The 13292-nt window shown below is 42.2% G+C and overlaps 1 protein-coding gene across 12 annotated transcripts in view; it reads right to left on the reverse strand.

Annotated features, from left to right (window-relative positions):
• SLMAP (sarcolemma associated protein) overlaps positions 1-13292 on the reverse strand; it is a 242733-nt gene that overhangs the window by 36074 nt on the left and 193367 nt on the right. For all 12 annotated transcript variants that reach the window (XM_077452011.1, XM_077452008.1, XM_077452016.1 and 9 more), the window contains one exon: positions 4078-4137. In XM_077452011.1, the coding sequence (XP_077308137.1) occupies positions 4078-4137 (60 nt within the window). The remainder of the gene's footprint in view (positions 1-4077; positions 4138-13292) is intronic.

Raw genomic sequence — 13292 nt, forward strand, 5'->3', positions numbered from 1 at the left:
AGGATTGTGCTGCAACTGGACAGTCTCGAGCTTAAGCGACATCACAGTAAGAGGAAGATAACTCGCGTAGCAGTGCTCAGTTGGCTGCAGGCCCAATTTATTCTACGCAAGCTTTTTTGTATATTATATGTTAAAGAGTCAATACATCTCAATTACAGCTTAGTTACAAAATCAGGACAAACTGAGATGGAAAACAACTGTGCCACTTGAAATGTATTTTTGAGTTCCATGCCAATTTTAATCATTTGGAACTCAAAACTGGGTAGTACTTGTGAAGAACCCATGCATGACAGGCTTCTCTTGCTCAGACATGGAAATTTGTTACAAGCCATACACTTTAATTTTGTTGGCAGTCATATGGGCATAAAATTGGTTTTAACTTTAGGTGGAAGTAAAAAAACAATGTTTCTTGCGGGTAGGAAACTGTAGCAGAGGTAAAAATAGAATCCAGAACTCCAACTCTACAAGACAAATTTGCTGATAACCTGGCTCATAGGCTGTGAAATAGTCTGGAATTGAATATAATCTGGTTACACTTCAATGAGACATTTATCCACATAGATCTTACATCTTTGCCTAAAATCTCAATGATGAACATGGTATACATCAACTAAAGCAATAGTAAAGCCTGTTTTTTTTTTTTTAATTAACAAATATATGTTATACTTACCTGTTCTGTACAGTAGTTTTGCACAGAGCAGCCCCGATCCTCCTTTTGGGTGCCTTGTGGCTCCTTCCTCCTGCCTGGTGACCCCACAGCAAGCAGCTTGCTTTTGGGGCACCCAAGCAGACACACTCCTGACCCATGGCTCTGCATCAGCCTCCATCTCCTAATTGGCTCACTGGCTATGATTGACAGCAGCGGGAGCCAATCAGAAGTGCGATTTCCCAGAGAGGCAAGGTAAAAAACTTTGTGCCTTTACACCACTTTAAGATGATTGTATAGGTATAATTATAAAAAAAAATTGAGTGGTGGCGAACCTCTTTTCGGGGGCCCGCCAGCTCTCCTGGCCGCTCCTGGATCGAATGAGTGGTCAGGTGATTAAAAGGGGTGGAGGGTGATATCCCTCTATAGCGTGTACTTCTCTCAATTAAGAACACCAAGTGTTATTCCTGTCGGCTGCCTCATTCCTCTGCTATCTGCACGAGTCACTTCTGACAAATTTTCCTGACACCGAGAAAAGGAGACTGGGAGGAATCTAAAAGTTGACAGCCTAAGCTCTGTTCGTGTGTGTGTGTGTGTGTGTGTGTGTGTGTGTGTGTGTGTGTGTGTGTGTGTGTGTGTGTGTGTGTGTGTGCGCGTGTGTGTGTGTGTGTGTGCGCGTGTGTGCGCGTGTGTGCGCTCGTGCGTGTGCGTGGGGTTGTTCCTTTCCTCCAATCAGCTCTCCGAGATCTGCAGTGTGTAAACTCAGTCACCCAGCTCTTTTTTCTGACAGCTCAGACAAACTTTATAAATTTTGGACTTTGAAAAGATGAAAAGGAGAGAAGATAGCAGATAAACTAGTACAACATATGTAGGAGTATTTGTTTAATCTGTGTATCAACTTAAATGGGAATATTTAGGAGCTTACAACCACTTTACCTACCCTTAAAATATGCAGCCCAAAGTGAAAGTAAAGCTCTACAAGATGGAGATTTCCGTCGCAGACAGCTGCCTAGGGTTTTCAATCATTCACTATTTTTGGCGTTGATTGTCACCAGAACAAAAAGGGCACATCTACCTAGCAAGGACACAAACTGCAAGTACAAAGCTGACAGATGTTCTAGTACCACCTTAATCTATGCAATGATAATTCACATTTTGCCTATGTATAACTTCATAGAATATATAAACACAGAATATACGGTACGAAAATTTTAAACAAATGTAATAGATGTTTAAAAGTTTCTGGAAAATTAGACTTGCACAGCAGTATTACCAGCCCATGTGTAATCCACTATGAGCTCACCTACCCTTCCATAGTTCTATTAAAGTAGAAACTCAAAAAGTAAAAAAAAAAAAAAAAAAAAGTTTGAAGTGGCCCCACCCACACCCTCTCACATGATTTTGCATAGTTCAATATTAGCTTTAGACAGAAAGCTCCACGTTTAAGATGTTACATTCTCTAAACCAGGGGTCTCTAAACTATGAACATAGGGCCAGTTTAATGTCCTTCAGACTTTGAGGGGGATGGACTGTTGCCAGCGTGAATAGAAAATGCCCTGGCATCCAATGGGTGTAAAGAATGGCCCATAGTTTGTGTCAATGGGAGGAAGAGCGCCCCATCATTAGTGTCAGTGGGAGGAATAGTGCCCTATTGTTGGCATCATTGACAAGTAATAAAATGCCACATTGTTTGCATAGAAGGAATAGAGCCTTGTATCAAGGGGAGGAATAATGCCCCAAGGGCCGGATAAATGCAAGCAAAGGTCGACATCCAGCCCATGGGTTACAGTTTGGAGACCCTTGCTCTAAACAATCTAACTCTGTACATTGTGCTGTGTTATACACTTTAATATAAGCAACATACTCTGGGCTTCTTCACCAAGTACACTGTACTGGATTTGATCTATTTTAGACTACCCAATTCTGCATGCCATGCAGTGTTACATACCACACACAACCCTCAATACTGTGCTTTAGGTCATACTTTTAAATTAAGCATGTTGGTTTACTGCTAAAGTATATCTAGCTTTATGGAAATAGAACATGATGTACAAAACTACAGGATATCCTATCCACCTTGTTGATTAATCCTACGAGAGAACAACTTGTAAAATTCAAGAATTTGTTTCCTCAGGTAGAGGTTGGCAATGCTATATTTTTTCTGAAAATGGCAATTCCCTGGCTGTCATGCTGACCTATATACATAGACAGATGTGTGACAGAAAACCAAATATTGAGCAGAAACACTTAAAGCTCATTCTGACATGTGGCAGCCCTTGCCACCCCTCTGAAAAGCGGTCTGCGGTGGATTGCTTTTTAGAGGGCAATTGACAGGTGCCTGGGAATTAATGTAATGCAACCTTCCCACCTGTTTTAACCACTAAAAAGGCCGACTTATTGCACACGGTTGTGGTGCTTCCCCATACACTTGAATAGATCACATTTGGTGGGGGGTACTACCTGCCAAATGCAACCTGTGGTTTCATTTTACTACATCATGTGTAAAGCCCTGATTGGCTGCATGTCCTTGTTCGGGTGTATGGAGGGGCTACACTTCGTGCTTTTACTGCCCTGTCCACACATCTGAACAAAGCTATGCTGTTCTTAAGTTAAGAAGCACAAAAAGAAGCACAAAAATAAATGCAAACCTTTATTTCCATTTCGTCATCTTATAATGACAATCAACAGCCTTGTCACACCCAAAGTTCAGAACTTGCAGTCTAACCCTTCTGCGACCAGCATTTTTTGATGCTTAGGCACCCGGATCATATCAGCATTGTTTTGCTACAGTTAACTTGATAATAACCAAACCTGATTTACAACGGTCTGATCAAAAAAAAAAAAAAAAACAGCTGTGCATTCCTGTTTCTCTGCTTAGGTTAATGTTCTCATTTCAATTAGCATTTTATATTGGACATATGAACTAGTACTGCGGTCACAAAGGAGTTAATACACACAACACTAACTAGAGGAGTAATAACAAAAAATAAAAAAAATAAAAATAGAGAAAAGGGAAGCAGACATGGTGCCCAAACCTACTAAATTGTTATTAGCTTTCTAAACTGCACAAGAAATGTGACAAGCGCAATCTCTTTAGCTGTTAAGAGCAGCAGATTTATCTAGACTTTTGTAGAATAACTCATTTGGATGTGCTACGCACCCACAAATACTGCTAAAAATAGAAATTTAACAAAGTTTTTTTGCAACACCTACAAACATTCTGCTGTACGTTAAAAAACCTAAAAGGGCCAGAACAAATTCTGCAAAAAGATGACAAAACAGAAAAGTTTATTCTTACAGAGTAACCTATTTGAGACCTTCTGTAACAGCTTAGAAACTGCAGATAATTAGACAGACAGATCTCCTCCTTTGCTCAAATTGAAGGATACTCTGCTTTACATACATCTATACTCACAGTCATCACACCTTACCTTTCAGGCTCTGAATCTCCTGCTCGGCTTTGGTCAGATGCTCATCTTCTATCAGCTTGCCTGTCAAACAGAAGAGATGTTGCTGAATGGAGTCCAGGGAAAATGATCTACTTACACATGGAAGTGGAGCACATTCCATGCCCTTATTTAAAGTGTAGACCGTGCCCACCCACATTCACACTCAGGCTGGGAAGAATGCCTGGCAAATGTTGCAGGTACACAGCCGCAATAGTTTACAATGAAACTATTCCTACAAATAAATAAATTTCAGTAATAAACAAGTATATTTTAGCAGGTAAGCAGACCAATACAGCTACTTGCATAAGAGAGAAATGCAGATAAACAGAGAGACTGCTGGCAGATAATGTGTATACAGTTATGCATGAATAATCTGAATTTTCGAGCAAGAAAGTACGGCATTCTCTTCCAGATGGGTTTTCCTAACATAAGCTTTACACTTCTTTGAACTTCATACCAAAAGTTTGGCCTGAGATGTTGAAATTTGTTTTGTTTGAAGAAGCATAGTTCCATTAATGGTAGAAAAAATGTATCCCTTCTCAAAGGGGATTTCTTAATGATGGCGGAAGGAGGAAGATTAGATTAAAAACAACAAAAAAGGTAAATGCACTTGATCTGCTTGTCTCCGTTTTGTATTTTTCAATTTTTTTTATAATTTTCTCAGCACACAGACCATGTACCAGAGGGATGGTGGGGGTCTCCCCTGTCAGAATATAACAGCACAGTAGGAAAGATCCCTGCATCACACATCATGGTGTTTATGTGGAGATTTATCAGTTTTTTGTGTTTCTGCTGGTTAAAAAAAAAAAAAAAAAATAAAAAAACAAGCAGCCTTACTCTGCCTGCTATCACACATTACACTTCCTTGCTGTGCAGGGCACAATGATTTTTGTACACAAAATCTAGCTTTAAAGTTTATTCACCCCTGATCATACCTTATAACAAAAGCAAAAACCTTAATAAAAAGGGGAAATGCGTTGGGCGGAGTTAGGTCTGTGACGTCATCACGCTAAAGCTGCTCGGATGATACTGTGGCTGAGGTCGTTTTGACAGCTGTCTGGCTAAATGCTCAACACATTCGAAGTTCATGTAAGAGCAATACTATTTTAATAAAATGGACATCATTGGTAGAGTAGCACTACGAGATCCTTTTGTTTACGTTTACCATTAAAAGTGTCAAACCTTATCTGACAAGTGTGGATAGAGGCTAAATAGACGCCGGAGAGTGGGCGGGCGGTCTTATCTGCAGGCACCACAGATCTGAATGACAATCTGTGGCTGAGAGTGTTGGGTTTCTGGATAACCCACAAACGTCAATGAACTCTATAATTTGAGATCATTTTGGTCTGGTAAGAAGCTATAATCAGGGCACTCTGGAGCACGTTTGCAATTTATTTTCTACAGCGAGCACTGACCACCTTTTTCAGCACTTTTTGGGATTTTTCAAGGATTGATTTTCTTTACTTAAATAAATGTACTTTATTACAACCATACTGAGTCATCTATACAGTATCTCACAAGTGTGATTACACACTTCACATTTTTGTAAATATCTTATTATAATATCTTTTCATGTGGCAACACTGAAGAAATGACACTTTACTACAACGTAAAGTAGTGAGTGTACAGCTTGGATAACAGTGTAAATTTGCTGTCCCCTCAGAATAACTCAACACACAGCCATTAATGTCTAAACCGCTGGCAACAAAAGTCAGTACACCACTAAGTGAAAATGTCCAAATTGGGCCCTAAGTGTCAATATTTTGTGTGGCCACCATTATTTTCCAGCACTGCCTTAACCCTCTTGGGTGTGGAGTTCACCAGAGCTTCACAGGTTGCCACTGGAGTTCTCTTCCACTCCTCCACGATGACATCACGGAGCTGGTGAATGTTCGCGATCTTGAGCTCCTCCACCTTCCATTTGAGTATGCCCTACAGATGCTCAATAGGGTTTAGGTCTGGAGACATGCTTGGCCAATCCATCACCTTTACCCTCAGCTTCTTTAGCAAGGCAGTTGTCTTAGAGATATGTTTGTGGTTATGTTGGAATACTGCCCTGCTGCCCAGTCTACGAAGGGTGAAGATCATGCTCTGCTTCAGTATGTCACAGTACATGCTGGCATTCATGGTTCCCTCAATGAACTGTAGCTCCCCAGGGCCGGCAGCACTCATGCAGCCCCAGACCTGGACACTACAATTTTAACCCTTGTGTGTTGTGTTTTTTTTGTACATTTTTTTTCGCAGGTGAATGGGTAGGGGTACATTGTACCCCATACTCACATAGGGTGGGGGGCCGGGATCTGGGGGCCCCCTTATTAAAGGGGGCTCCCGGATTCCGATAAGCCCCCCGCCCACAGACCCCGCCAACCAACGGCCAGGGTTGTCGGGAAGAGGCCCTTGTCCTCATCAACATGGGGACAAGGTGCTTTAGGGTGGGGCTGCGCACCCCCCCTTCCCCAAGGCACCCCCTATGTTGAGGACATGCGGCCTGGTACGGCTCAGGTTGTCCCCAACCCCTTTCCTGGCAGGCCGGATACCCGTGCTCGGATAAGGGTCTGGTATGGATCTGGGGGGGGACCCCCACGCCGTTTTTTTCAGCGTAGGGGGTTCCCCTTAGAATCCATACCAGACCTAAGGGCCTGGTATGCTCTCGGAGGGGGAACCCACGCCAAATTTTTTTAAAATTAATTTGGCGTGAAGTTCCCTCTTCAGAGCTGATAATTCCGTGAGAGTTGCCTCCGTAGAGACGGAGATCCGACTTGTAGGCGACCTCCATTGAAATCAACGGGTACCGGTTGCCTACAAGTCGGATTGAAGTAGTACAGGAACCTTTTCTGAAGGCGGAGCGACTTCAGAAGTGTGCATTAAGATGGCTCTCATTCACTTACATTGATTTTTACATGTTGTCCGACCTGAGGCGACTAGGGGCAAGTCGGATCCGAGTTGCCCCTGTGTGAACGGGCTCTTAGGGGTGCACTCACTTTTGTTACCAGCGGCTTAGACATTATTGGCTGTGTGTCGAGTAATTTTGAGAGGACAGCCAATTTACACTGTTATACAAACTGGACAAACTATACAAACCTACTACTTTATTTCGTAGCAAAGTAATTTCTTCAGTCTTGTCACATGAAAAGATACAATACATTTTTTTACAAAAAAGTGAGAGGTCTATGCACTTTTATTGTATATGGACTTTATACGATTTATGAACGCAGATTTAATTTATTGTTCCTATGATTCACATTTTTCTTTTGTGGAGTATATGTAGAGTGATCTTAAACATTTAAATTGTAGATGTGAGGTTTTCCTCCACACAACACTTAAATTGGATGTAAACCCACCATACTAAAGTATATATGTATACATGCCTACTGCATGAAGGAGGCATGTATACATATAGCATCCATTAAAATTCACCCCCTTCTTCACGCAGAGCCCCCCAAATGTCCGGATTCGATGGGTGGGTCTATGCTCTGATGCTTGGTGGGTGGAGTTGTCAAGTCACGAGACTCCCTGCCCACATCTACACTCCCCTGGGCTGGCCAGCATCACGAGGACAAACCTTGCCCTTTTTATGAGGAGACACGCGCACAGGGGACACAGAGCACGCTCAAGGCCCCCTGTGACTCCTGTGCATGTAGAAGGACTTCCCTTATCTGCACAAATGGCTATTTATATTAGGAGGCTGATTATAAGGCAAAAAATACTTATATGTGTGAAAAATAATTAAATCGTGCCTTATAACAAGCAGCTCTTGCGCATGTGCCACACTCTTAGAACACAGGCTGTAGTGGAGATTTTGGGATAGCTGTGAGACACTGAGGAGGGGGGGGGGGGGGGATGTGAAGCTGGGTCTGCTCCTGCATGAGAGTAAATGAGTAAACTCACCATACTGAGATGAAACCTGCACACATACAAAAAAAATAGAGGATTGCTCAGAGCTGGATTAACTCTTCGTGGCAAGACTGGGCACAGATGACATCCTCTCCTGTACCAGGTAAAGTCTTAATTAAAAAAAAAAAAAACATCCACTTTAATTGCACAGGGGTGCGTTTTCATTATGATCATTACTTAAGGAGACCGCACACTTTTCTTGATATACCTTATAACAGCCTTTTTTCAACCAGGGTGCTTTGAGGTTTCTTCAGGAGTGCCTTGGCAAAATGCAGAAAAATTACCCAAAAAATTCTAGACCGAGCAGGTGGATGAAGCCTGCCTTAAAGTGATTGTAAAAATTATCACCTTGTAAAACAACCCATTCAGGTTCGCACCAGAACATACCGAACAGGCAAACAATTCGGCAGAACATATGAACACCATTAAAGTCTATGGGACACGAACATGAATAATCAAAAGTGCTCATTAAGGGCTTATATGCAAGTAATTGTCACAAAAAGTATTTGGGGACCCGGGTCCTGCTCCAGGGGACATGTATCAATGCAAAAGAAATTTTTTTTTTTTTTAAACGTCAGTTTTTTCAGGAGCACAGATTTTAATAGTGCTTAACCACTTTCAGACTGGACCATTTTGCTGGCTTAAGAGCAGACCACTATTTGCGATTCGGCACAGTGACGCTTTAACTGACAATTGCGTGGTTGTGCGACGTGGCTCCCAAAACAAAAATTAGCATTTTTTCCCCACAAATAGAGCTTTCTTTTGGTGGTATTTGATCACCCCTGTGGTTTTTATTTTTTGCGCTATAAACAAAAATAGAGCGTCAATTTAAAAAAAAAAAATAAACAAAAAAACACATTTTTTACTTTTTGCTAGAATATCCCCCAAAAATATATATAAAAAAAAACATTTTTTCTCCTCAGTTTAGGCTGATACGCCTTCGTCTACATATTTTTGGTAAAAAAAAAAAATCAAGAAAAAAAAAAAAAAAAATCGCAATAAGCGATTAATTGGTTTGCGGAAAATTTATAGCGTTTACAAAATAGGGGAGTTTTATGGCATTTTTAGTACCGTATATACTCGAGTATAAGCCGAGATTTTCAGCCCCTTTTTTTAGGCTGAAAGTGCGCCCCTCGGCTTATACTCGAGTCACCGCCGTCTGCCTACCCGATCAGCGTGTCGTGCAGACAGACGGCGGCCATTCCACTATTCAAAAGCCGCGCCTCCCTGTCTGTGATAGGCGGAACACTCAATTTCCCAGCAGTCAGTGGTCCGCCTATCACGGACATCCGCTCATCCTCATACTACGGACGAGGATGAGAGGATGTCCGTGATAGGGGGAACACTGACTGCTGGGAAATTGAGTGTTCCGCCTATCACAGACGGAGGCGTGGCTTTTGAACAGTGGAATGGCCGCCGTCTGTCACAGACGAGGAGAGGTGCGGCGATCCTGGCATGGCCGCGGTATGTTTTTTATACATGCAGATCAGTGCAAAATGGCACACAGGGGCTGCAGAAGGACAAAGAGGCTGCAGACTGGCACACGGAGGCATGCACAGGACACAGGTAGGCTGCGATGGACACAGGGATGGACACAGGGATGGACACAGGGATGGACACAGGGATGGACACAGGGAGGTATACAGCTGCAGATGGGCATTGTTGACCCTCTTTTCCACTCTTTTAAGCTGTAACAGTAGCTGCTGCATGTCTCACCCTCGGCTTATACACGAGTCAATAAGTTTTCCCATTTTTTTTGTGGTAAATTAGGGGCCTCGGCTTATATTCGGATCGACCTATACTCGAGTATATGGTAATACATTTTTTTTTTTTTACTAGTAATGGTGGCGATCAGCAATTTTTATTGTGACTGCAACATTATAGCGGACACATCGGACAATCAGTGCTATACAAATGTAAAATTTTGTAAATGACACTGGTAGTGAAGGGGTTAACCAGTGGGTGGCAGTCTAGGGCTCAAGTGTGTCCTAGGGACCTGTTACTAACTGGGGGGGGGGCTGGGCTGTGTGTTAGTGAACACTGATCTCCGCTCCAATCACATGGAGCAGAGATCAGTGTCACTGGTTGGCAGGCAGAACGGGGAGATGCTGTTTACATCAGCATCTCCCCGTTCAGCCTCCCGTGAGACGATCGCACAGGGGTCCCGACCAGCACGTGTTTACTGCGCGCACACGATGGCAGGGCGGCAAATACAAATTGACGTATCTGTACACCAATTTGCCTGCCCGTGCCATTCTGACGATGTACATCGTCGTGCAGTGGTTAAAGACAATAAAAGCAAAATACTACTCTAAATTTCGGACCGGGGGGAGATGTCTATAGTATACCTGTAAGGTGGTGCATTGTTCCCGTGTTTAGAACAGTCCTTGCACTAAATTAAATTTCTAAAGGAAAAAAAGCAGTTTAAAAAGTGCTTGCGGCTATAATGAATTGTTGGTCCCGGCAATACAGATAAATGTAATTGGAAAAAATGGCATGGGATCCCCCCAGTCCATTACCAGGCCCTTTGGGTCTGGTATGAATATTAAGGGGAACCCCAAACCAATATTTAAAAAATTGCGTGGGGTTCCCCCAAAGTCTATACTAGGCCCTTCAGGTCTGGTATGGATAATAAGGGGAACCCTGCGCCAATTTTGTTTTTAAATGGCATGGGGTCCCCCTCAAAATCCATACCAGACCTGAAGGTTCTCCAGAACATCCGAACAACCAAAGTTCGGCCCGAACTTATGCTCGGGCCGAACTGTTTGCCCATGCCTAGTGATCACATTTCCTCTGTTCCTAGCTGCATGAGATCTGGGGGGAGGTTTAACAGCAGCATACTGAGCTTCCTAGTGAATAGCTATGCAGCAGGGGACGTGTCAGGACAAGTCTGATCATTGGAGGAGAGCACATTGAGTTCCCAGCATACCTAGAGTACTGACCACCCTGTGCTCTTCTGCTTAGAGTGATCAGCTTCTAATAGGAAAGTGGACTAGCTGTAACACCAAGGATACTTTCTCATACAAGTACATGGTACAGCAGGCACATATCAGGAATATGAAGTGCTGGGATAATGCACGCTTTAAGTTAGACAAAGCCGCAGGTTATAAAATGTTTGAGCCATTGGCATCCTAAAAACCTATATTGTCATCTTTTTTTTTTTTTTATTAATCCGCGGCGATGCGCAAAAATAAAAACCTTAAGTGTACAAAAAAGGCGCATGTTCAATTACACACAAAAAGGTGCACTTAAGGGTGTGTTTTTTGCCAAAACCCTGAAGGGGTAGGACTTTACCCTAAACTTCCAGGGTGCAAGGCTCCCGATAAGGTTTTGAACATGGTCCACCTTAGCCAAAAGGCCAGGCGGACACTTCTTGTGGTCAGCCAAAGCTGACTACCAAGTACTTGGTTGAGGGGCTCTCCCAAACAGAGGTGGGGGGGACCTAAAGACCACAGTACCTACACTTCTTCAGGATAGGCCTGAGGGACCATTTCCTCCACCCAGTGAAAAAAAAACCACACACACAAAAGTGAACAGTGACTTAATCCCCATCTTACTACAATATAGCGATGGCACCTGAGCAGCCAATTGCCAGCCTCAAGAATGGATACACTGGGAAAGCTCTGCATAAGAGTAGGTAACAGAGCAACACAGGGCTTTCTACTCGACAACCGATGGTGACCAAGGCAAATGGGTTATATAACGATGTATAAAGTGCAAGATGGCTCTCTAGGGATTCCCTCACTCTTGACCTAAAATATTCAAAACATTTCCAACACATCTCTTCTTTCACTTTCCATACACAAGCCATTCCAGGATTGTGACCTTTCACACCTTCACATCTCCTGTGTTGCTCACACCCAATGTCAATGACATTAATAAGGTTCAGTACACAATTGCTACATGATGGTGAATGTGAGAAACTTGGACACTGCATGCAGAATAAATCTTGATGAATCATGGTTCATGAAAGTGGACACCGGGGACTTAAAGACAGAAATAGATGTGAGCTGCCACTGCTGGAGGCATGAACATTCAAGTCACGATGGGAAAAAATACTGTATCAAAAATGTATCAGAAAAAAGGTAAATCATCAACTCGAACATCCAGAAAACTTCATTTTTGTTTTCTAGATTTATGATCAGATTGGTATATTGTTGGTTTTGAAAGGGTCTCGTGCTATTTTCTGCCACTCAGTTGCCTATAGCAATCAACCATAACCTAAACCATACTTTGGCATACTGTATAGTTATCAACATATGAACATTTCCATGGACATTTTCTTACTGAGCTTTAGCAGACAAGTTAATTCTGCTCAATTAGGTCTATCGATAAAAAGAGAATAAGTACAGAGTTATATAGTACATATGTAGCAATTACAGTATGTTCGGAGTATAAATAGGGGAGATTTATAGTAAAGCTTTTTATGGTACTGATCTAAAATTAAAAGAGTTATTTTTTGTAATACAAGGTCATAAAGCCCATTTTAGGTAGTAATCCCAAGGCTCCCTGGTCTACAACAAAATAGCTTTAGTAGGTACTGTAGGATAATGAGCAGTCACTGAGCCAAGAATACAATAACTGCAGCAGGTGCAGCCCATGATTCTATTTTCAACTTTGTGGTTACTGACTGACCTTTCCAGCAAAGCATTCCACACCAACATTTGTCATCAAGCAAATGGCAAATTCAAATAATATAAAAAAAAAAAAATTACACACACACACACTTTGGATTTATGTTAACAATAAAATTTCCTAAAATACAGGGATCTGTATTGCACAGTAATGTTTAAGCCCAACTCCAGCAAAAATGTTTTTCTTTCTTGACCGTTGAAGGACATAGTCTTTCACCTTTGAGTTATACTGCCACCTACAGGTATATTGTACACTGGAAAAGAAAAAAAAACTGCAGGCAAACCTAAACTAACAACTAACTAGCGTCCCAAGAGAATGGACATCTTTTCTTCAGCTCCGCTGGAAAAAGATGGACCTACTTTTAGCTAGCATTTTTTTAATTAATTTTTCTATTCAGTCAAAATTCTTTTCTACATGGCTATTAAAGCTGGTCTTTATGTAAGTAAAGATCTGTCACTGCTTAGCCTTAGCTTGGATTTTGGAGTAACAGTGGGACCCCGTTGTACTAGATGCTGAGGGACTAGCCTGGAACTGACCCTTAGGTACTGGATCTATGTAAAGCTCTCCCCAAACACTTATGATAAGTTGGCCACGGAACACTTTGCAAGCCCAGAGCTGTTGGTATGGACTCACTCGCCATATCACCATTAGTTTGCTAATGGATTTGC

This window comes from Lithobates pipiens, unplaced genomic scaffold (genome assembly GCF_037356315.1).
Source record: "Lithobates pipiens isolate NorthernLeopardFrog02 unplaced genomic scaffold, aLitPip1_a1.2 Scaffold_23, whole genome shotgun sequence".
Taxonomy (NCBI): domain Eukaryota; kingdom Metazoa; phylum Chordata; class Amphibia; order Anura; family Ranidae; genus Lithobates; species Lithobates pipiens.